Genomic DNA, 23,650 nt, shown 5'->3' on the forward strand with positions numbered 1-23,650 from the left:
AGGTGTGCTTCTAAATATTTAACTAGCTCCCTAACCCAAAAGAGGTATGTCTGTGTTAGTTTTTATATATCTAGATCTAGATGTAGATACAGATATGTACATATGGTATACATATATGATTTAGATATATATGTAGGTGTATAAGTTCATTACACATTTTGCTGATACACAGGAAGTGTAGCACAAATGTACAAATAATAATAAAATATGCCACACTCTTCACTGTAAATTCCATAGAGCCAGTCTATTCTCAGAGAATGCTTTTGTTAACTATTTGCTGAACTCTTATATCCATAGCTAACCTATAATTGCATTAGCAAATGAGTGTAGTTCCAACCTGAATATTGTTTGAAATTTTCATTTAAATTGAGGAGTAAAATAAAAGTGAGAAAACAAAGATGTACCCAAAAATCTCACTCTTTCACCAATGACATGAGCAACTTCTTTGCTGAATTACACAGCTTTCAAAAATTTCCTCATTTGTTTGTGCTATTCACTATATTGGCTACAGACTTGACACACTTTTTTAAAAAAATGTGATGTTAAGCCTCGTTAAACAGTAAGTTCTTTTTTTTTAATTTTTATTTTGTTTATTTAGTTTTGGCTGTGTTGGGTCTTCGTTGCTGCACGCGGGCTTTCTCTAGTTGTGGCAAACGGGGGCTACTCTTCGTTGCAGTACACGGGCTTCTCACTGCGGTGGCTTCTCTTATTCTGGAGCATGGGCTCTAGGCACGCAGGCTTCAGTAGTTGTGGCTCACGGGCTCTAGAGCTCAGGCTCAGTAGTTGTGGCGCATGGGCTTTGTTGCTCTGTGGTGTGTGGGATCTTCCCAGACCAGGGATCGAACCCACGCCCCCTGCATTGTCAGGCAGATTCTTATCTACTGGGCCACCAGGGAAGTCCTTGACACACGTTTAAGTTTAATCCATGTATTAGTCAGGGCTCTTCAAAGAAACAGAACCAATAGGAGATATATGTATCATAGTTTGATATATATATATATATCATAGTTTGTGGAGGCTGAGAAGTCCCAAGATCTATAGTCAGCAAGCTGGAGACCCAGGAGAACTGACCTTTAGTTGCAGTGTGAGTCCAAAGGCCTAAGAACTAGGACAGGCAATGGTATAAGTTCCAGTCCAAAAATCGGCAGGCTTGAGACCCATGAAGAGTCAGTGTTTCAGTCCAAGTCCAAAGGCTGGAAAAGACCCATGCCCCAGCTCAATTAATCAGACAGGAGTTCTCTCTTACTCAGACTTTTTTGTTCTATTCAGGCCTTCAACTGATGAGATGAGGCTCACCCACATGGGGTTGGGGGTGATCTGCTTTACTCAGTCTACTTATTCAAATGTTTATCTCATCCAAAAACATCCTCATAGACACATCTAGGATAATGTTTGACCAAATATCTGCGTACCCCATAACCCAGTCAAGTTGACCTACAAAATTAATCATCACAATCTGCAATATTTACATTTTCTCCATTCCTTTCTTAAGTCTAAACAATCAACAGTACAATGAATCAAGCCCTGATTGGTAATGTTTGCTGAGTTCCATGCTCTAAAATACTCCCACCACAGCCAATTTCAAGCTACCAACATAATGCCAATGGGCATGGGTTGGGAAGAGATATGGTAACATACTGTGGTATAGTATTGCAGTCATCACAATACAAAAGGTATAATTAACCTCAAGAGTAGAGATAATAGTAAAATGTAGTAAAATAATTAGAAAGTGATGAGTTTTCAGTATGTACTACCTTTGTTTTTAATACAATGTATTGTGAATTTATATTTTTTATTGAAGTATAGTTGATATATATATACATACAATTTAATATTTAATAATAGACATGTTTAATAGCCAGCTTGCAAAATTCCTGAAAATGCAACAGTTAGCTGTGGTGAGTCCATAACAGGTGGTTCCAGAACGCCCTGAGAACGGCGTTGTGTAAACTTCGTTTGAGGCTCCTCTAGTCCCTTCCCATCTCTGTGAAAACCCTGCCCAATGTCATTTTGGCCACAGCTTACTGAAGATGAGAACAGAAACCATCTCACTATTCTTCTTGGTATTACTTTTCCTCTGAAGTACTCAGATCTCTTTACACCCTTAGTGAATTACTGCATTTACATATTTCAACCTGAAATAACAAGTCATAAAATTATCAGTCTGTGGCCATGGCAAAATGTAGGTGGAGACAGCCCAGGGACTTGCTGGTGCTTCCATGGGTTTGGCTGATGGCCTAGCACAGGGGGCTGCCACTATACAGACGACCAGTCTGCATCATTTTACCAGTTATCTGAGAAATTCTGACAAAGCCGGAGTTAGGATTTGAGTCCTACAGACAATTATAGCCATGGACAGGGAGACACAGAAGATCAGTGAAGAGTGGCCCCTTGACTTGCAGTTTAGTGATTTACCTACCATGCCCACTCTGTTTTTAATGCTTGTCAAGTATTTTTAAGTTGTAAATCACTAAATACAAGGCATCATTAACGTCCATTTGAAACCGCACAGAGAAATTTTGAGTAGGTGGTATTTGAGTCCCCCAGTGGAGCCAATACCCCATGTCTGTACACTTTCTTGTCTTCGTTTTTAAAAATCAGGTATGGCAAGATGTTTTAATAACCTCAGATGGCTGGGACCTCTGTTTTTGGTATGATCTAAGATAGCTGTTCCCAGCAATGCCTTTAATACCATGCTGGGGGTCAATTTAATCAAATTCTTTATTAGTATGTGGATCACAAATGAGTCTGAAGAACAAGGAGCCTATAAGTCACCACCACCCTCTCCCCTAGGACGTGGCCACCTGAGATGGAATGGTGTGGCATTTCGGTTAGAGGGACAAGGTCACAATTTAGTCAAAAGTCATACATACTCCACTGCAGTGCATACAATTTTAAAAAGAAGAGAAAAACGGAGCTTAGTTATTTCTAAACTAAATAACCCAGAAATGTCAAGGGCACTTGAAGGCAATGAATTGTTAAAACTAAGGGGTGTTTGGGTGTATATGTGATTGGGGTGAGGGAGTGGGGCTTGGCTTTGATTTACAAACAAGTCAGAATAAAACAGCCTCAGCATTTCTGTTGTAACTGGAAATGGCTTGGGCAAATTTAATCCATCTTCCCTGAAAATACTTGATTAGCCTCCCAACGCGGAGGAAAATCAAGATAAGATAGGAAGTCTCTGTCTGTATAAGGGCCGAGGACCTTGGGGCTTCCAGTGCCCACAAAGGGCATCACATGACCCCTCCCGGGGCGGGGCGGGAGGGGGCGGGCGGAGGGGTCCCTTTCTCGGAGTTCCCCGCTTCTCTCTTGGCTCTGCCTTCAAGTCCGTGAGAAATCTGTCCCGAGCTACCGGCCTTTACTGCCTGGAACTGAGTTAAGAGGCTCAGTGTGTCTCCGCACTACAGCCCAGGAGACAGGCGACGAATAGGAGGCCCAAATTTAAGATGTAGCTCAACCTTTGACCACTAGAGGTCTCCTGGAAAGCAATGACCCGTATAACCCTATTTACCCTCCTTAAACCCATAGACGTTGAGCTCAGACTTCGCGAGTCTGCTCTGCTGGAGGCCGCCTTATTAATAACGCCACCCACCCCCACCGCTCGCGATGGCGCCAGGCTTGGAAGGGGGGAGGGGACTAGGCAGTGGCTGACCCTCGGACAGGGCTGGCTTTTCAATCCACGAATCAGTCCGCAGACTCCGGGGCTACCCTCCTCGAGCCCCACTTCTTGACCAAGCAAGACGGGAGAGAGCCTCTAACTCGAGGTCCCCAGGTGGGCAGCGCGGAGTCTCCCGGACTTCTAACCAGCTATGGACTAGTCAGGGGACCAACGTGTAGAATCACTTAGCAGGTCCACCAGCAGGCCAGGATCCCCCCCTGCCCGCTCCCCCAGCTTCGCCCCACTCGTTCCTCCTGCCCTCTTTCACCTTCCCCCTTTGCCTCCCGATCGCCAAAGTGGCCTGAGTTTGACCGGTGGAAGGAGATTAGGGGACCATTCGCCGTCCCTGTTCTGGTATTTTCTGGAAAAATATAGCGGCTTCTACGTGGAAAAGGAAAGAAAAAGAAAAAAACAAAAAAAAAACGTGGTCGGGGGAGCAAGGAAGGAAACAGCCAGGTTGAATTCCCAGTCTTTATGAAGCAATTCGCTCACCAGTGAAAGAAAGCTGCAGTGGCAGCTTCGAGCCACATGCGGTAGTGTGTAGCAATTAGTAGATAAAATGCTGACTAAAGTGCTAAAACATGAAGTATTATTATAGCCAAGGTCAAAAATGTTTCATTTGTCTTTTACAATTTGGGGGGGAGGGGGAGGCCCAGAGGTGCGCAGAGAGGGTTGAATTTTTGAGATGGTCGCCTTCTTTCTTCAACTGTACTTAAAAAATTTTTTTAAATGATCCTATTTATTATAGTCCAAGCTGCCTAATTATGTCACTGCTAGGTTTCGCAACTAACTTAACCCCCCTGATCCTTTATTCACAGACACTGAAAAATGTGTCTACTGCTTCCCCACTCCCTTGAGGGGTGAGAATGATTTTTAATTTTTTAACCTTTTAAGTAAACCAAATAACTTAAAACAGAGAGTTGGGTTTTGGCTTAGCAAAGCAGCCGGAATATAGATGTGTGGGTATAGGTTCCTGTGTTGCAGTATAAGAAAGAGCCCAAAAATAATGTGTGATATAAACATATATTGCTTTTTCCCCACTCTTCTTTTATACACTGTGAGTCCCAGCTACAAGCTTTTTTTATAGATAAAGCACTTGCTTTCATGATTCTAACTGTCCAGAATGGATTGTCTTCTTACAACATTCAATCTGTTTATGAGTATTTACTTTACATTAGCCCAAGGACCCTGCACTGCAGGAGTTTGCCTCTATTCCCCTGGGTGTCGGGTGTCTCAAGTCTTACATCTGCTCTGTGATTGATGGAACCTTGAATCCAAGTTATTACTCTCTTACAAGCAGAAATCAAACAGGCTATTAACTACATTACTTCAAAGAACTGCTTCAATACAATCTCCTTATCTTAATTGAAACTTTCTTTGTATGGATATTTGCTACAGAGATAATTTACAGGTGCCCATCAAGCATCATATTAAAGAAGTAAAATAGAGGGGGTTGTTTTTTGTTTTGTTTGTAAACACACCACTGTGACCTATAATTTTAAAAGTCATTCACAGGATTGGACCTGAGGTTTGATTTTTTGGATTTTATTAGGTGCATGGGGGTGCTGCTCCTGTAAAAAGAGCAGAAAGATGCCCCTGTGATTCAGTTTTGACATCTGACTATAAGACTGCAGATATTCAGAAATATTCAGACCTAGATCCCTGCAATTGTTAACATCTCAAAAACCTTATCCGGAGTTTTCCAGAAGACAGAGATATCAGGCAGCATGCAGCCTAGTTCAGCACCTAACCTTGTACAGACATAGAAACAGGGTTTCTAATTAGGTGAAGTTCCTTACAGACCCTTAAAGACTTACAGCAACAAAACCAGCAGAAGTTGCTTAGATGCTCTAAAGAGCTGTGTATTTTTAAAGAGAGAGATTTAATATACAATCGAGGGATACCCTCAGGCATTCTGTTGAGGTTTCCTGCATAAATGCTGCTGCATTGGTCATACAGGAAACTGACTCACAGTCGATCTCAAATATGATCTTGTCAAAATACTGCAACTCAAGTTTTTTAATATAGTATTTCTTGAACTGAATGTATATATTTACACGAACAGGACAGAGACTAACTGCAGCCTTAGGCGTCTCTCATGTATTTTTAAAAAATTATGTAAAATGCCCTTCAGTCAAGTCCATTCATATGTAAAAAAATGAACAAAATGGGTTATTCTAATCAAACGTCTGCAGTGTGCATCATAAACTTAAAAAGAGACAGGAAGCACCAGAGAGCTGTAATTTCTCTTTGTAACCCATGCTTATAAAATAGGAAGATCAGATGAAATTTCAAGGAAGATAATTAAAGAGTGATGTGCAAGTCATAATTGGCTAATGCAAGAGATGGGAGACTGTGAATTGTTACATTGTCTTCCACGGTGCAGAGTTGTGATATTACTTTAAATTATTAAAATAGTTTTCGACATCTTTCAGAATACCGGCTCTTTGGCATGGGCTTTTATTACTTATTGTAATTGGAGGATCTGCCATTTTCTTTCGTTTATCTCTGTGTGTATAGAAACGAGCTAGGTCTTGCCTTTTATTACTTCCCCATGTTCTGAATCAAAAATGTGGTTTAGATAATGTTAAGTGTCCTAATTCTTACTGCAGTGGACGCAGACGTTTTGAAAAGGCATAAAAATACAGAGAGTCTTTCCACCTCAAGTCACTGAATATGAGGCATTTGTGCTCTGCCGGGTGTATTAACTTCAGCCATGTGAATATAATTTTCATTAAAGTAATCCTGTTTCAACTAGATGCTGTGACTAGAGGTGAAACGTTGCGAAAGCGTTAAAAATAGCTTACTAGTAATTTCAACATCCTGTAATTTTATCACAGATCAAGTTTCAACTGTCATACTATACAGACCTTATTCCCCATATAGTACATGTTTACTTTTTTAGCATGCCAGACCCACTTTGGAAAGATTGGTGCCAATATACTAAAATCGGAGGGGGGGGGTGGGTGTAACACTGAAAGGAGTGGGAGGAGGGCGGGGAAGGGGATGGGGGAGCGTGGGGGAAGCGAGTACACCATTTTACATCCACACTGCGAAAATGCAGTCTAGCCTGGCAGAGGACCGGCAGCTGGGTCGGAGCGAGCGAGGGCTTTGCAGTCTCTGCCTGTTCCTTGTTCTGTCGCTCTTAAGTTTCTCTGTGTTTGCATAATAGCCGTGCATGCAAACCTCGCAATGCTCCAGGGCTCCAGAACAATAAATATACACATTTAAAGCCTTTATTGTCTTACGGTTCGTGCCCCCGGTTTTCAACAGCTTAATTTCTGGTTGTATGTAACTAGTTTGCAAATGGATTTTTTTCAGTTTCAAACTATTATTGAGGAAGCTCCTCTCCCTTTTTGGCGGGGGGAGGGGTTGGGGGTGGGGGAGTAGCCGGTATATTATTCCTGTAGCGCTGGGTTATATAAACACATTATCATTTGAGAGCGCCCTTGGCGTCCATCAGCATTGTAAACACGTACTAGTGTATATACTTCAAAATTAAAGAATGCACACGCAGAACCGGGAGCCTGAATTCATATTCCGAGCAGACTCGCTGCTCGCATTTATTGATTTATCATGCATCGTTTATTGTTCCAGTCCCTAAATGCAGTCGCTGTCCGTTCAATATTGTTTGCAAAATCTTGAGATGTGTGTGCGCTGCTCACTTGTCTGTTTTTTTTTTTTTTGCTGAGTATTTTTTTTGCGAAGCGAACAAATGCATTAATATTTATATGTTTATATAATCGATAACCCACTTTTCCCTTCGATGTAAATAGGCATCAAAAGATAATTTAACAGATTAGTTCTCGAAAACATGGCAGTGAGGAAGCGTAATTTAACTATCAAACAAATCTACATGTCTAATAACAGCAAATCTGCTAAGGAGCATTAGAAAGAGGAGCAGCGCCCCGGAATCTCTGCAGGAAATGTTCTTTATATTAGACATATACAAGCAGGTCCTGTCAGATGCACAGCGGAGCTCGCTAGCTCTCGTCTCCTCCAAAAATCTCATCAAATGAAACCGCTAGACAAGGGAGATTGGGAAGAGGTAGATCTCATCTTCACACACTTTTAGGGCGGAATTTATTTTTACAGACCTTCCTATGTAATTTTTGCCTTGATCCATCCTCTTCCCGCCGAGATCGGACGGAGCCTTTCTGCCGATTATGAATTTGATCAACCCACGGTTGGAAGGAAACCTACACATTTTTGACAGGAGCTGAAAATTGAGTCGTCAGAGAAATATTAGGTCACATTTTCAATCATTTTGGTGCCGAAGGGGAGGCGAGAGCTTAGTTTTATATTGAGACATTACGCCGGCTGAAGGCAGAGAATGTTTTTCCCTGCCAGGACCTGATGCAATCCATTCAAGCCAACAAGTTTGGAGAGAATGTTGAGTTCAATCAATTCAGAACGTCGAGATGGAGCCCAACTCACTCCAGGTATTTCGCTCTCCTCCGCTCCTCCGATCCCGGCACCCCCCGGCACCCCCCAGCCCCCCGGCTCACCCACACCTCTGCACCCACCCACACCCCCCACAAACTTTTCACCAAACTTTTACCCTCTGCATCCCCCCAAATCATTTTTATTGTTTAAAAAAATCCCTGCAGTGATCATACATACATAATGTAATTCTACCGCCTCAGATGGAGAGGTAGGGAGAGGTGGGGGGCCCGGAGTCTTTTTTTTTTTTTTTAAGGGAGGCAGAAAATTTGTGTGGGCTCTATTATTTTTTCCACCCAGCTTTATATCTGTTGGCTCTTCTGTATTAAGAGTGTGGATGTCTGTGTGTAAATGTGTCTGGGAATAGACGTTTGTGCTCTGATGGCTACATTATTTATTTGGTGCTTTTTTTCCCCTGCAGTGGGTCGGCTCACCGTGTGGCTTGCACGGACCTTACATTTTCTACAAGGCTTTTCAATTCCACCTTGAAGGCAAACCAAGAATTTTGTCCCTTGGCGACTTTTTCTTTGTAAGATGTACGCCAAAGGATCCGATTTGCATAGCGGAGCTCCAGCTGTTGTGGGAAGAGAGGACCAGCCGGCAACTTTTATCCAGCTCTAAACTTTATTTCCTCCCAGAAGACACTCCCCAGGGCAGAAATAGCGACCATGGCGAGGTGGTAAACTTATATCTCCCTCTCTTCTTTCTTTATTATTTTTTCCCGTAGTAATGCTTATTACAGGGCAAGCTTGAAAATACTGTATTCACTTCTGCAGGCGAACAGGATCGACTTCTTTTTTAAAGGGGTAGCGCCACTAGCTGGGGCTCGAGTATTTTGCCATTGTCAGAGTTTGGCTGTCAGCTTTACAAAGAAGATCCAACTGCTGATTTTAGTCAAGATCAAATAACTTGTTCGAGAAGGGTTTTGTTCAAGGATGTGTGTGTGTGTGTGTGTGTGTGTGTGTGAGATCCTGCTATTGCCGCTTGAACATCACATGCTTTTTATATTTTTTGCCTTTTGAAAATTTACCTTCGCGTCTGGCTCGGTAGGGGATGGGTGGATTTCTTTCGGTGGGTTTCGATATTGTTCCCGTTTTTCTTTTCTTTTTTTTTTTAAAGTAAGTATTTGATATGTTTAAGAGGGCGGAAATTACGAAATGGAGGCAGAGTGAGATCAAAAGCTATTGAGTTGGCAAAGACGTGTTGAATAAAGTGATAAATGACAGGTACTGGAATAATACATTCAAATAACTTGCAGATCTGCCCGGGCGGATTTCAAAGCGGTCGTGTAACCGGCACAAACACGTTAAGCATTAACAACTATCTCTCGTCCCCACCCCCTCCCCCCGGACAAGCCATTTGATGTTCTAGTTTTCAATTACTCCACGCAAAGTGGACGCCTTCCAGCGCGATCTTTGGGGATGTGTGGGACGCGGACGGGGGAGGGAAGGGCAGAGGGGTGTGTGCTCACCCCCTGGCCCTGCAGGTCCGGAGTCCTCCGTGCCCAGACGGCGCTCCTGGGGAGGGTGGAGAGGGACAGAGCCTCCCCGGCACGTTTCTGGGCGGCCGCGGGGGCGCTCGCCGGCGCTCCCGGCAGGACGCCCGAGGTGAGCCCGCTGTCACCGGTCGCCGGGGCGGCCGCCCCTATTCGGCTGTGTCATTTCATGTGTGGCCGCACTTCTGCGGGCTCCCCTCGTCAGCTGACCGACCTCAGCACCCTGGTACCTACCGGGGGAACTGTTTTGGGGAGGCTGTGCCTGCGGCGCGGCGGGGCGGGAGGGCGCGCGGCCGCCTGTCAAGGCTTTGTGTTGCCCAAGCGGGAGCAGGGCAATCAAACTCAGACTTCTGAGAGCAGCTAGCTCTGTGCCAGGCTTTCGAGCTGTCGAGGTAGGTGTAAGGACCTTTTTGTTAAGTGAATGGTTCCCCGTTTAACTCATCCCGGAGCTCGAAGCTGCCTGCCAGTCCTTCCAGAATTCCTTGGTCTGGTGGAGTTGATTGTACTTTTGGCACCTCCAGTTCGCTCCTTCTCGCCGAGATCGAGTTACCCGTCAGTGGTCTATGCCGGTTAATTACCGGAGTTCGTCAAAACGTTCGCCCTCGTTTCAGCCTCTTCGGAAATAAGCCCCTCCCTCCTCTCCGAACACCTCTCCCAACCCACACGCCCTCCCCTCCGCCCTCCCGGCCAGCTATGGGTTTTAAACGTTCACCTTTCCCGACGTCTGCCGGCAATTTTACAAAGGTGTTGTTTGGAAATGCTGTGAAAAATCCTGCAGCCTACCAACAGGTTGAGCTCTTTGCACCGCCCAAGGTTTGGCTCGGCCCCCTCCCCCGACCCAACTTTCCTGCGCAGCTGTCTGCCTTCCCCTCCCCCTCCTGATTTCTTATTATTTGCTTTTCAAATTTATTACTTCAACATGGCCTGTGATCTGGAAAAGGGAAGGATTAAATATCCAGAAAAGAGCTGGTGCCTAACAGACTTCTGACTGAACCCAGAAGGAAATTATTCAGTGTTTTATGGGATATTTTGTGGCCACGCTCTTTTTTTTTTTTTCAATTGAAAGCGGAATATTTTTTAAAGACCCCGAATTGACCCCACTTGGTCCAGTTTTAATTTCTGTTGTGTAATTAAATAGTAAATTCTGATTTAAGAATAAAAGAAATATTAGCCGAAGGTTGCATCTGGTAGTACTAATGATAGTAAACAGATATATTTTTAAATACACGATTTTTTAAAAGACATTATTCATTATGGGGAAATGTAAGCGAACCATTTTAATGATCTTGGCGTTTCGTCGCTGCTATATGAGCCATACCTGAGAAAATTAATCTTGCCATTTAAAAGTAAACTCTAGGGGGTTTGGAGAGGGAGATGGCTCTATTTATATTCCTCAGCTGCATATACATCGTCTAATATTATGCATGATTTGTTTTTTAATGCTAACACGGCTGGTAATTAGCTGTATGATTATAGTTGTATATTTCATTAGGACTTTGGATGATGTCCTTGTGAATTATTCAGCCATATTAAAACAATTTTCAATTGAGATAATGACACGCCTCAAAATTATGCAAATACAGGCTACATTGTGCAAAATAATTATGACAAATGTAAAGCAGGTAGAAAGTTTCCCAGTGCAGATCGGTTTTCCACCCTGGTGATGTCATTTCCCCCCTGGCCTAAGATAGTCAGTCATTCATTAGCAGAATAGCAGCAGCAGTCTCCTCTGGAGGAGAGCCTGCAGATACCAGCATTTACTGCTGGCACCTAGAGGGGGCAACAGGGCCCTCTCATTAAGACATTTGCTTTGTTTTCTCTTACTCTGTTAACTTGTTTATGTACAGCGAAATGATTTTATTATTGATTTTAAATAGTTTTGAATGATGCATTTGCCATTTGCAATGCATAACTGAAAGAGAAAGGTTTCCTGGTGACGTGCACTGTGCCTTGGAGAAAATGTTCAGCACATTTAAATCAGCCAGTACAGTTTATTTAAAGTAACCAAATGGAGGTTAATAATTTCTTGATTGAGCTGACATCAGCATCCATTTCAAAAGGACAGCCAGGACTCCGTATGCTTTTTTGGCTCAAGAACATCATTCTGTTTTTTTATGATTTCTTGAAATATAAAGACATCAGTTCTAAAAACAGGGAAATTATCATTGTGCGAGATTAGAAATAGCGTCCCTGTGTGGTTTGCTACGATCTGCAGAGGACAATTTTTTTTTTTTTTGGTGGGGGAGGGAAATTTTCTTATTGATCTTTGCATTAATTGTATCAGGCTAGATAAGGCAGGGATTTGTATGCCCATTTTATAGATGGAGACAGAGGCCTTGAAGAGTTTATGTGGCTTGTCAAAGGTCGCCGGCTTGAACCTAGGCCTTCTTAAGCTTTAGGGTTGCTTTATTTTCCCGCTGAAACCTACCCTTGGAACTAGAGCTTGAATACATCATATTATATTCCAGAAGTGTGTACTAAATGTGGGCAGTTCCTTGTACATTTTAGAACTATATCACCAGATATTTAGGTAGCAGAATCATTCTTATTCTATAAAGTTCAGTTAATCCTAGCCAGTGTCATAGAACAGTAACAGTTACATTTTAATACCATTATTAATAATCATTAACAATTTATTACTAGTTTAAGTAATGAGGATAATGTCTGGCCTGCTTATATCACTGCTGCCTACGCATACTTAACAGTGCTGGCAGCTGATGTGGAGGAAAAGCATTCCAGAGACTCACATCTTGATTCTACAACTAACTATTTGTTTGCCCTTGGATAACTGTAAACACTCTGAACCTCAGTTTCTTCATCTGCAAAATGGGAACAATAGTAAAGCTGACTGGGGATTGTTATAAATATCAAGAGACATTATTATGGGCAAAATTACTTTATAACTGTAAATTAAATAAATAGAAAAGAGGGCTTCCCTGGTGGAGCCGTGGTTGAGAGTCCGCCTGCCAATGCAGGGGACATGGGTTCGTGCCCCGGTCTGGGAAGATCCCACATGCCGCCGAGCGGCTGGGCCCGTGAGCCATGGCTGCTGAGCCTGCGCGTCCAGAGCCTGTGCTCCGTGACGGGAGAGGCCACAACAGTGAGAGGCCCGCGTACCGCAAAAAAAAAAAAAAAATAGGTGGATGTACAAGGTTGGATTTCAGCCTGACGGATCATGGGCTGGATTCTACAAGAAAGCTTGCTGGTCCCCTGCAACAGTGAGTGTGGATGAGTAAGTCAGTGATGTCAGGGAGTCAGTATCAAGCATATCTGGGCACTACAGATTTTAGCATGCAGCCAGGGTATCTAACAGTGGTTTGACTATCACCAGCCTCACTATCCAGTCAAAAATTGTTAAAAATCCATATGCACAAGCCCCTACTGGAATTAATTTATTTAGAATCTCTGGAATTGGGGTCCAGGATTCTGCATTTTAAATAGTCTTGCTCTAGCTGTGTGGATCTTGGGCGAGTTTTAAACTCTGTGCCTCGGTTTTCTCATCTGTAAAATGGAAATATGGTACCTACTTCCCAGGATTATTTTAAGGATTAAGGGAGTTAATACATGTAAAGTGCTTACAACTGAGGTGGGCACATAGCAGAGTCTCCAGTAATGGCTGACTCATTATTATTATCATTAATATTAGTATTATTGTTCTCGTTAGAGTTTGAGACCACTACCATGGACCTTCCTAAAGAAAGCTTTTCTCTATGAGAGGGCGGCATTTAGGTTAGTTTACTAGAACATATAGCCAATTCAGGTCCCCCCAGATCAGGCTGGCTTTCATCCATATGGTGGTTTTAGCTGTGTTGCCATTATAAAAGGCTCCTTAAGGATTTACGTTTTAGTATCGAAATATGCTGTCAACTGGATCAGCAGGAGTTTTTAGAAGATCACCTGATCACATCACAGACACATTCTGAAATTCAGGAGGTGCTGAACTGGCCTTGCTCTGCCTGTGGGTGGCCACTCACTGGGTCTCTGGTCTGTTTCCATGAGCTGATTTCTTTTTTTAGAAGTTTCTGAGATCTCTTCAGTGTCCTCACTAGCCTTGCAGAATTTCTTTAACTTTTCTAAGCCTCAGTTTCTTCATCTGTCAAATGGATTTAATGGTTTCTACTTTGCCAAGAGAATTAGTAATAATAATGAAAAGGTCCTGGCAACTAGCCTCGTACCTATACATGCGAGCTCAGCAAATGATGGATGCTGTTATAATAGTTATCGTTTATTTTTAGTAATGATCTTAAGCTAAGAGAAGGAATATCTTTACTCTCTCCCTAGCAGGCCCTTTAGAACTAGGGTGAGAACTAATGAATTACATGGACAGAGTTTACTGGACTGTGACAAGTGTCAGCAAACTAAGGCCAAAGGGCCAAATCTGGCCCACTGTCTGCTTTTGTAAATAAAGTTTTACTGGAACATAGACTGTTTATGTATCGTTTATAGCTGCTCTCAGACTACAGTGTCAGAGTTGAATGGTTGTGACAGTGACCATATGGCCCACACAGTGGAAAATATTTACTCTTTGGCCCTTTACAGAAAAAGTTTGCTGACCCCTGCCCTATGGAGTTGATCTGAAATAAGGAATGTGATTGTGTACCTTTTAGTCTTTCTTACTTGGCTTTGGAGCAAGATCCAGTAATAGAAGAAATACCTTAACATTAATATGTCAAAAACCTTTATATGTACAAAATTCTGTTTTAGCATTGAGCCTAGGATGTTAAAATTTGAGAATCAGTAGAATGTATACTAAGTTGTATTTTGGATGGTTAAGTTCCCAATTCCAGCCAATGCTGGTTTCATCTATCTTGAGTTAATGAAAGCTGCTTGCTGAGTGCTATGTGCTCCGTGCTTTGCTAGGTACAGAGACGGATGTGAAACAATTCATGATGTGGCTTTTTTTCTCAAGAAGCTTATCAATCTTGATAGAGAGATGAGATCAGCCCACGTTTTTAAAAAATGTAAAAGCAATGTAAGATGTAACACATTGGTGAATTGTTCTGACAGTAAATGCAATACGTTTTCAAAGGAAGGGTCACTATCTATATGTTTTTGGAAAACGCATGTGTTCAACTCCTCAGCTGCTGATTGAAGACCTACTAGGTGCTGGACAGTGGGGTACTGAGATACAGGAGAATGGCCCAGCCCTCAAAAAACTCTTAGTCTACCCCCATAGACAGACACTGGTCACAGAAAAGCTGTCAGACTCTTATCTGCATCCCTTAGTTAAAGTGGAGATTAACTAAGGTCACTATTTATTTGTAGCCTTTCGCAATCTTTCTGGAAACTATGAAGTACTGTCTTCACCTTTGAGGTCTTATTCACTCCATGCATATTTATAGAGCACCCATTTTGTGCCAGAGCCTATTCTAGGCCCCGACATCCAGCATTGAACAAGACAGACAAGTACCCCTGCCCTCAGGGGACTTACAGTCCAGTGTTTGGTTTTAATCTCCCAGGTAGTTTTCACATGGTGCTTCCTGGAATGGTTATAAACTGTGTGCTTTTCCTGTGCTTGTCACTCCCTCTTCCCCCTCCCCACTGCAGTGCTGTTCTCAGAAGCAGAGGGTTGTGTCTTACTTACCTCTGGGTCTCCCCACAGCAGTCAGTGCATTCATCAAGTATCTACTGAATGACTAAATGTCATGATTAAAATGAATGCTTCCCCACAGCCTGCTTTCTTTAAGCTTGGCCCAATTTCTTTCTTTCTGGCAGAGGGTCATTCACCTGTGGGCCAGCTCCAGCAGCCCACCTCACACTTCTTTCTCTTCTAAAATCCATATCATTTTGCACCATAGGCTGTGAAAATGCGCAAAGGTTTTTTTTTTTTTGGTAGAACTCGCCAAAGAAATTAGTGACTATTTGGGACTGAATGATCAGGCGAGAGCCAGCATCTCCATCTTTTTTTTGTTTTGTTTTGTTTTGTTTTTTTGCGGTACGCGGGCCTCTCACTGTTGTGGCCTCTCCCGTTGTGGAGCACAGGCTCCAGACGCGCAGGCTTAGCGGCCATGGCTTACGGGCCCAGCCGCTCCGCGGCATGTGCGATCTTCCCGGACCGGGGCACGAACCCCTGTCCCCTGAATCGGCAGGCGGACTCCCAACCACTGCGCCACCAGGGAAGCCCCAGCAACTCCATCTTTTTGAGCATGTTTCCAGTCTTCAGCCATCAGCCTATAGAAAGTCAGGGTTTTGGGGGAATTCCCTGGCGGTCCAGCGGTTTGGACTCTGAGCTTTCACTGCCAAGGGCCTGGGTTCAATCCCTGGTTGGGGAACTAGGATCCCACAAGCGGCACACGGTGGCAAAAAAAAAAAAATTGTATTAAAAATAAATAAAGGTTGTTTAAAAAAAAAAAAGTCAGGGCTCTGGGGTGGCAGTCTGCGGAAAGATGGGACTTCAGGGAAGGGGAGTCATTTCTCACCTGAGTGTTGGTTGGCAGTTCCGGCGAACCAGCATGTTTTCCAGACTGATGGTCTTGACGAGGCCACGTGTTTGATAGCAAGTCAAAACCGTAATCAATTAAAACCTGTCTTGACATTTAGAGTGTCAGGCACATACTAAGGAAATGTTATTTTTATGGAGTGCACGAGTCCATACATGTAAATACTTCGCTGTTAGTTATTAATAAAGCATGCCATTGTTCATAGTGGCATCTAGTGATACATGACTCAGGCTCATTTATCAAAGTCTAGTTTTAACCAATATCCAGAATATAATTGCTGGAATCAAATGGATTTGCTTGTCATTTTTTATAGCCAGGGTGGTTGGATATCTGCCATCTTCTACTCGGAATAATATTGTAGCTAGTGATTACCCATTGGCTTGGCTTTTAAATAAATTTGAAATAAATTTATTGATTGTTGGCTTAAGGATTCATTTGCCTCTCAGAAATGTGGTCATGGATTCCTGCATTTCTTGAAAAATCTGCTCCTGCGCCCTTGCACGAGGATGGCTTTTTCTAGCCGCACCATGGTCCTTGCTGGCCTCCTGGAGATTAGAACCTAGGCCTTGGCCTTTGCAGAGCATGGCTCGCATCCTGTACTGTGAGCACCCGTACTGACGACACGTTTCCAACGTGCAGATGATGATGATGATTGAAAGGGTGCTTTAGACTCATGCTAATGGCATCAAGTCTCCAGTACACACTTGCCTACATTAATTCTGCTTTTAAAATCAGACGCATTGTTAACAGCGTTCAAGATGGATATTTGACATTTGTCACACAGACTAGGATGTGTGGTTTAACTGCATGAATTTTCTGTAGGATCTTTGTGGCTGTATGAATCGACGCACAGTGGTGGGTGTCCTTACACACATGAACATCAAGTTCCGGGTCCCATCTCCATCCTTGAACAGAGAGAAAAACTGGGGGTAGAAACCACGTGTTGCTAGTCAATCTGGTGGCCCCATAACCATCTCCCCTCTCCCCACCTTTCCTTTCTCATGACTCCAGCGCACCTGGGCTGGGATGCGCATCCCTCCTCCCCAGAGTTGAGTTCCAAGCCGGATCAGTGGCACTAAACATTAAACTCTTGTCTTTGAGAATAATAGGCTTTGCTTTGTACACCCTCAAGCATGTTGAGCTACTGTGCAGGCTGGAAAATAAAAATGTTCTAATTGTGTCTTTTAAATAAGCATAGGATTGAATTAATTAGACCATATTTTGTCTTTAGTTGCTTAGTTACCCAATAGTATTCCTGGGCACGAGTAAGATAAATTGGCTCTTTTTGTGCTGCCTGTGTCCTTTAATCATAATTACTGTATTGCTTAGGAGAGTAAAGCATACATAGATTTTGAATTTTTTATTAATAGTCAAAAGTATGCATATGATATATAAAGTATATGCTGTTTAACCTGTTTTATATGCTTTTATGTGGGAAGAAGTTTTACTGTGGTGGTAACGTTTGCATTAGTTGCTCAAAGATGTAGTTCTGGGAAATACATAATTGAAATGTTTTTGAATTGCTTTTTCTGGCCTTTTCAATCTTATTCAAAATAATAGTGCCTCCAGTCCTAGAGCAGTCATTCTCATTTGATTTAACATCTTTCTTTGCACTGCATGCGCAGCGCCCAGTTTTAACCCTGCAGAGCCTAGATGAGGTTTTGTGATTCATGGGCCTCACACTTTGTGCCTTATGTTTTGGGGTTCACACTGTTGGGGGGCAGCAGAGCACCTGCATCCAGCAACCATTACTCCAGTGCCCTTCGCTCTGGCACTCTTCCGTGTTCCTCGCAGAAGGCTCCAGGGTTGGAGATCATAAGAGTTTGTTGTAGCTTGGACTGGACAGTGCTATGTGCTTGCCTTCTAGGGTCATGCAAAATGGGATGTGGCTTCTGGAAGGAACTTGGGTTTCTAGCCCCCTATCCCACCCCTCCACCACGGAGGGCAGCAAGAGTTGGACAGCTTGATGTAGTTATTGAACAATGGGAGAGTCTGGCTTAAGACCCAGCATGTGTGCTGGGCAAATGTATGTGAAAATCGACCCCATTGTTCTGTTGTATTTGAAAGCAAATAAATTATTTACAGATATTTGCTAATTAAAGCACATGTTGTTTTACCAGCACAAAAGAACACGGTATTACTGGAGACAAAGAAGTAAGTGCGAATAATCTAATCTTGATAATTCTGTGTGTTCTTCTTAAAGGACGAATATGTTTAAAAAATATGTACATATACATACATATCAAAGTGTGTGTGTGTATGTATATACAGATATGTATATATGGAGTTGTTTGTGTGTGTGTGTGTGTGTGTTATTCTCAGAAAGGAAGCCTTGCATACTACAGAGATAACAGGCCAAGTTACCATCCAGTTACTTGTCACTAGGCCTGCTCAAAGCTCCCTGTGGAACATTGGAGATGGAAATCATGTTGACAGAATACTGTTTTCCCTTTAGTCCAAGCTTTGCTTGCCGTCATCTATTTTGAGCTCAGCTCCGAGTACCATTGGGAAAAAAGCAAACTAGCCAGATACTGTACCAGGGAATAAAAATGTTCTCATTCATTACCTTGTCCTCACACTTTCCTCAGTGATGGGCCCAGGTTTAGTGGTTTCTCTTCTGTAACGACCCAACTTTGGCGATGTTCTGATTGGAAATTTGCCTTGTGGCATGAGGGCCTCTGACGTGCGGTGAAGCCGTCCGATGCAGAATAGGTTGTTCTGATGTTCTGAGACCTTCTCCTGGCATGAACGATAGCCTGTCCATGGGTGCAGCAGGTCCCTCTGCCTCTGCCATCAGACATGTGTGCTTGTAGGCGGGACTGGTCAGACAGCTCTTGGCGCTGTTGATCACGATGACCAGGAAGACTTGCCATGCTTATCTCAGAAAAAGGCTCCTGGCTGATGTGCCATGGACGTTTTAATAGACTCACAGGATATTCAAGAGAACAAGTCCAGCCCCCTCTATTTAATAGATGCAGAGACTAACCAGAACCCAGTCCCTCAAGCACAGTGGTCTGCTGCTTTGGGGAAGGGCTGCTCTCTTGAGGTTACAGTCTGAGGCAAGTAGGCAAGTGTTTCCCATGGGCGCGTTCAGGTGGGTCGTTCCAGTGCCCTGTCTTACACCAGTAGTTGGTACCTCTGTGGGAGATCACTTTTATAAAGTCACTAATGGAGTGTATGGTTTTTATTCTAATGATGAGATACTTACCAAAGGGTGAGTGATTACACAGAAACCGGGCTTTGATATTCAGGGTCCCCTCTGGATTTCACCTTTATTACCCTCATTTCCAAATTCTTTCCTGGAGCCAGGAGGGCCCTCTGATAGGGATATTTATATTGACTCAAGAAAAGCATTCTTGGTGATAAACAGAATTGGCATTTCTGCTACCGTCTGATATTCATGGATGGTTTCTTTTGTTCAGAAATTTTTATTGTGTGCCTGCTATGTGCTGGTTCTCTGCACTGGGATATAACAGTTAACACAGTGACTAATACCCAGATAAAGATTTCTGTTCTTATGTTACTCACTCTCTAAAGGAAGAAGGAAAAGGTGAGTTCATTGATTTATCCAAAATGGAGGAAACCCATCACCAGACACTGTAGTCTTAGAACCACATTCACACTTCCTTCTTCCAGGTGCACAACCCAGAGGAAACTTCCCAACTTGCTGTTTTCCAAAACCATTTGCAAAAGTTTCACCCACAGTGTTTTCAATGAAGTTACATTTTTTTTCTATTGAGTAGCTATTATGTGTCAGGCATTGCAAATAAATTAACATATAAATTAAATACTCATTTAGTTCTCAAAGAAATTCTCTAAGGTTGGTAGTATTGTGACATTTCCACACTTTATAGACTAGGCAACTGAGACCAAAAGAGGTGTTAAGTAACTTGCCCAAGGTCACGTCTAAATGAGACTGAGAGGCAAGATTGAAAACACCGGATTCTCGATTCTGCCAGGTGATCTTCATATCCCCCTATTTAGAATATATTGAGAAATATATTATATATATTTTCATTTTATACTGACCTATTCTTTATCTGAGCCTTTATGAATAGTTTCTTTTGGTCCTTCATCTATTTATTTAGCATATGGTTCTTGAAAGCTTCTATCCTGCTGTCTGGGAACTTGCATTCAAATTGGCTGTTGACTGATCCGCGAGTATTTGGTAATAATACCGCGCACCTGCTCAGTAAAGTGTTTGCACGGGCTCTTTAAATCCCACAAGCCCACGGGAGGAGCCAGGCACCTCCCTCCTGAGCGGCGTCTGTGTGCAGGCCGTGCTGGGCCCTGGAGAGACAGGTAGGAAACCAGGCAGATCCTGCCTTCGTGGGGCTTCTCACTGGGTTGGGAGCACAGGCACGATTAAGCAAACAATCCTAAATAAATGGGTGATTTTGTGGTGCGGTCAGCATGGAGAAGGGAAAATACAGCGACCTATGATGGCGTACCTGATCTTGTTAGGAAGGTCTCTGGAGGCATTTTGCAAGAAGTAGTGTTTGAACTCAGGGCTAAAGAGATTCCAGTGACGATTGGGAAAAGGTTTCTTGGTAGGATGTGGAGGGGGGAGCGTTCTCCCTTTGGCATGATTTCTGGGCTGAGCCGAATCTTTGTGAACCCAGGAAACAGGTTGGAGACGCCCACTGAAGCCCACTGGAGGCACCTACTATTTTAGATCCCATTGAGACACCTGCGTAGCATTTTCAGAACTGATTTACATTGGCTGGCTGGCTGTGGAGAAGTAGAAAACGGAGCCGCAAACTAAGGCCTATAGGCCAAATCTGACCCACTGCCTGTTTTGTCAATAAAGTTTTATTGGCACACAGCCACCTGTTTACAAGTGGTCTCTGGCAGCTTTCACACTATCGTGGCAGAGCTGAGTAGTTGCGAGTGACGCACAGAGCCTCACGTGTTTACCATCTGACCTTTTACGGTAAATGTTTGCCTGGCCCCTGGTCTGATACGACTTTAATAAAGTTAGTAGTAAAACTAGGTGCCGACAGCTTTACATGGACATTCTGTTTACTCTTAACAGCCACAGTACTATGAGGGAGGCTCTAGGGCCATGTCGTTCTGCAGGCGGGCAACCCGAGAGGCTAGGTAACCCGTCCAGGTTTCTAAGTTCACTCATCAGGTAAATGAGAGAGACTGAATGGGAGCTCGAGCTGTCTTGATTCCAGAACACAGGCGGCAGACGCCTCGTGCTGTCCTGCCGACAGGTCGAGGAATTGGGGGTTGTATCCGAAGAGGGGTGTAAAATTTGCTGAGGTTTTTCTCTGTGAAGTAAAATAGCACAACTGCTGTATCCTGTTCAAAAACCACCTCCTCTATGGTGTCTTCCACTGACGAGGAGAGAAAGGAGCCTGGAGCAGAGGCACAGGTGTGGGCCGGGCAGGGAGGCCGAAGTGGATGGAGCCAGGCTGGGAGACAGAACCGGGGAGCGTGTGACTCGTCTGGACGTTGCCCCTCGGGTCCTGTCGAACGTTGCATGCGGGCAGCAGTGTCATTTGATGTTGCCATATCTTTCCATTTTTTCAAGAGACGTGCCAGAAAGCCAGATTTTTGTGTGGTTTTAGTTGGCAGTTCCATACAATTTTTAAGAAAACACTGTGGGCCAAACGCAACATGTATTCAGTCTAGATGTGGCCCACGGGCTGCCACCTTGCACTCTCTGGAGGAAAGCTTTGGAATATTACAGTTTTGAAAACTTTCTCACATTTGGCCCGTTTTCTGTCATGAAGCAAAAGGAACCTGTTAGTCCTAAAGGGGCAGCAAAGGGAGGAGGCCAGGCAGCCCGGTGGGCAAAGCCCTCACCATTTTCTCCAGCCGAAGCTCCAGAGTCTGGAGGGATGGAAGGAATGGACGGACGTGCAAGCTGGGGAAGTCAGGAAGGGCACAGGGATTAAGATGTGGGAAGAAGGGCTTCCCTGGTGGCGCAGTGGTTGGGAGTCCGCCTGCCGATGCAGGGGACACGGGTTCGTGCTCTGGTCCGGGAAGATCCCACGTGCCGCGGAGCGGCTGGGCCCGTGAGCCATGGCCGCTGAGCCTGCGCGTCCGGAGCCTGTGCTCCGCAACGGGAGAGGCCACAACAGTGAGAGGCCCGCGTACCGCAAAAAAAAAAAAAAAAGTGGGAAGAAAGAAGTGTGTGAGTGGGGAGGTGGCCTGGAGCCACGCTGAAGGCGCCCTGCCGAAGGGGGTTGTGAGCAGACCCTTGAAAATACTTCGGCCTCTCATGGGTGGAGATTTTTGGGAGTGAGAATGACAGCAGGGGAAATCCTTGGCAGATGAAGCCATAGGCAGGAAGGCAGGACTTTGCAATGTTGGATGTGGTCTGTGTTCGGCAAAGGAGCGGGGCTGTGGTGGACAGTGGGGTAGACTGAAGCCAGACCTCGGGTTGTCTAGCTGGTCAGGTTGGACTTGAACCTAGAGGCAGTGCTGATTAATAATTTCACGTGTGTGTTTTTTCCTTCTGTTTAGAATGTAAACTCTTAGTCTCAAAGCTTGGTAGAACCACATGTGCGTATGTACTCTGACTGGTAGTAGCTGCACGTCATCTTGGTCCGTTACTTAATTTTTCTGGGGTCTCTGTTTGCTTATCTGTGAAGTAGGCTAATCTTGCTGGGCTGTGATTATCAAATGAGACTTGTATGGGCATAAAGTCTCAAACCCTGACCTGGCTAATAGAAGACCCAGGCCTTTAGCAGATGCTAGTCATCGACCCTGTCCTTTCTGGTCCGGGACCAAATCCGAACTTTATTGTCTCCATGAAGTCTGTCATGGTGCTAAGACTGTTAATAGCCCCTTACTAAGTAATTTATTGGTTGAATCATTGGGTTACTATTGTTTGAAAAAACAATAACTAAGAAAATTATCAATTTAAATTGAGTTAAACTTCCTGGTTCTCCATCTGTCCTGAGAGATTTTTCTTGTGTTTAGGTTCAGAGTTTTTGATTCATGTTTGAAGTTTCCAGTCACTGTGAAGGAGTCACCCTGCAGCCCATTCTGCTCTGTTCTATTTGGGTCTTAAAGGACCCTCAGGGGGCATTTCTTCCATCAGCCACAACAAAATAAAAAGAGATGGGAGTCAAGAGACCAAACCTGCATTCCAGATGTCCCATCTCAGTGTGCCGAAGAAAGTGCAGACCTGGTGCTTCCCAGGTCCCTCCCCTTTCATGATGCAACCTCTGGGAAACCTGGTGTTGATGTGCTGAATGTGCACAGCATTGAATTTATTGTAAATACCTTCCCTTTCCCGCCATTTAAAAATAGCCTCTCCTAGTTCTTATTTTTCAAAACACCCCTAATCTGGAAATGGGTTTCACCCCCTTGTCCTCTCCTCCTTTTCCTCTTTCGGTGGTGGTAAGGAGTGTAATTCCAGACCAACTCCTTTGAGATGTGTGATGCCAGGTTCTTTCAAAAAGCAGAAGGCATCAGCAGAAAGAAGTATGTAAAGGGCTAGAGTCCCAGCCACAATGGCTGGGGAATCTTAGAAGAAGGATCTTCAAAACAGAGGCTGCCTGCTGGGCCATTAAATCCTTTTGCTTTGGGTTAATCCCACAGTGTTTATCAGATGACTAGGATTCAGATGAAAACACTGCTGTAGTACCCAGGCTC

General features: G+C 43.9%; 1 protein-coding gene across 3 annotated transcripts in view; it reads left to right on the plus strand.

The window, feature by feature from the left end:
* The first annotated feature begins 7,962 nt into the window (after nucleotides 1-7,962).
* Nucleotides 7,963-23,650, plus strand: part of ARID5B (AT-rich interaction domain 5B) — a 189,722-nt gene continuing 174,034 nt past the window's right edge. The window contains exons 1-2 of one of the 3 annotated variants that reach the window (XM_033406063.2): nucleotides 7,963-8,100; nucleotides 8,523-8,777. In XM_033406063.2, the coding sequence (XP_033261954.2) occupies nucleotides 8,080-8,100; nucleotides 8,523-8,777 (276 nt within the window). In that variant the 5' untranslated portion in view covers nucleotides 7,963-8,079. Of the gene's footprint in view, nucleotides 8,101-8,522; nucleotides 8,778-9,944; nucleotides 10,410-23,650 lie in introns of those variants that run through there. The other 2 variants (XM_004279981.4, XM_033406064.2) reach the window with 2 other exon arrangements.

Source organism: Orcinus orca, chromosome 14 (assembly GCF_937001465.1).
Source record: "Orcinus orca chromosome 14, mOrcOrc1.1, whole genome shotgun sequence".
NCBI lineage: Eukaryota > Metazoa > Chordata > Mammalia > Artiodactyla > Delphinidae > Orcinus > Orcinus orca.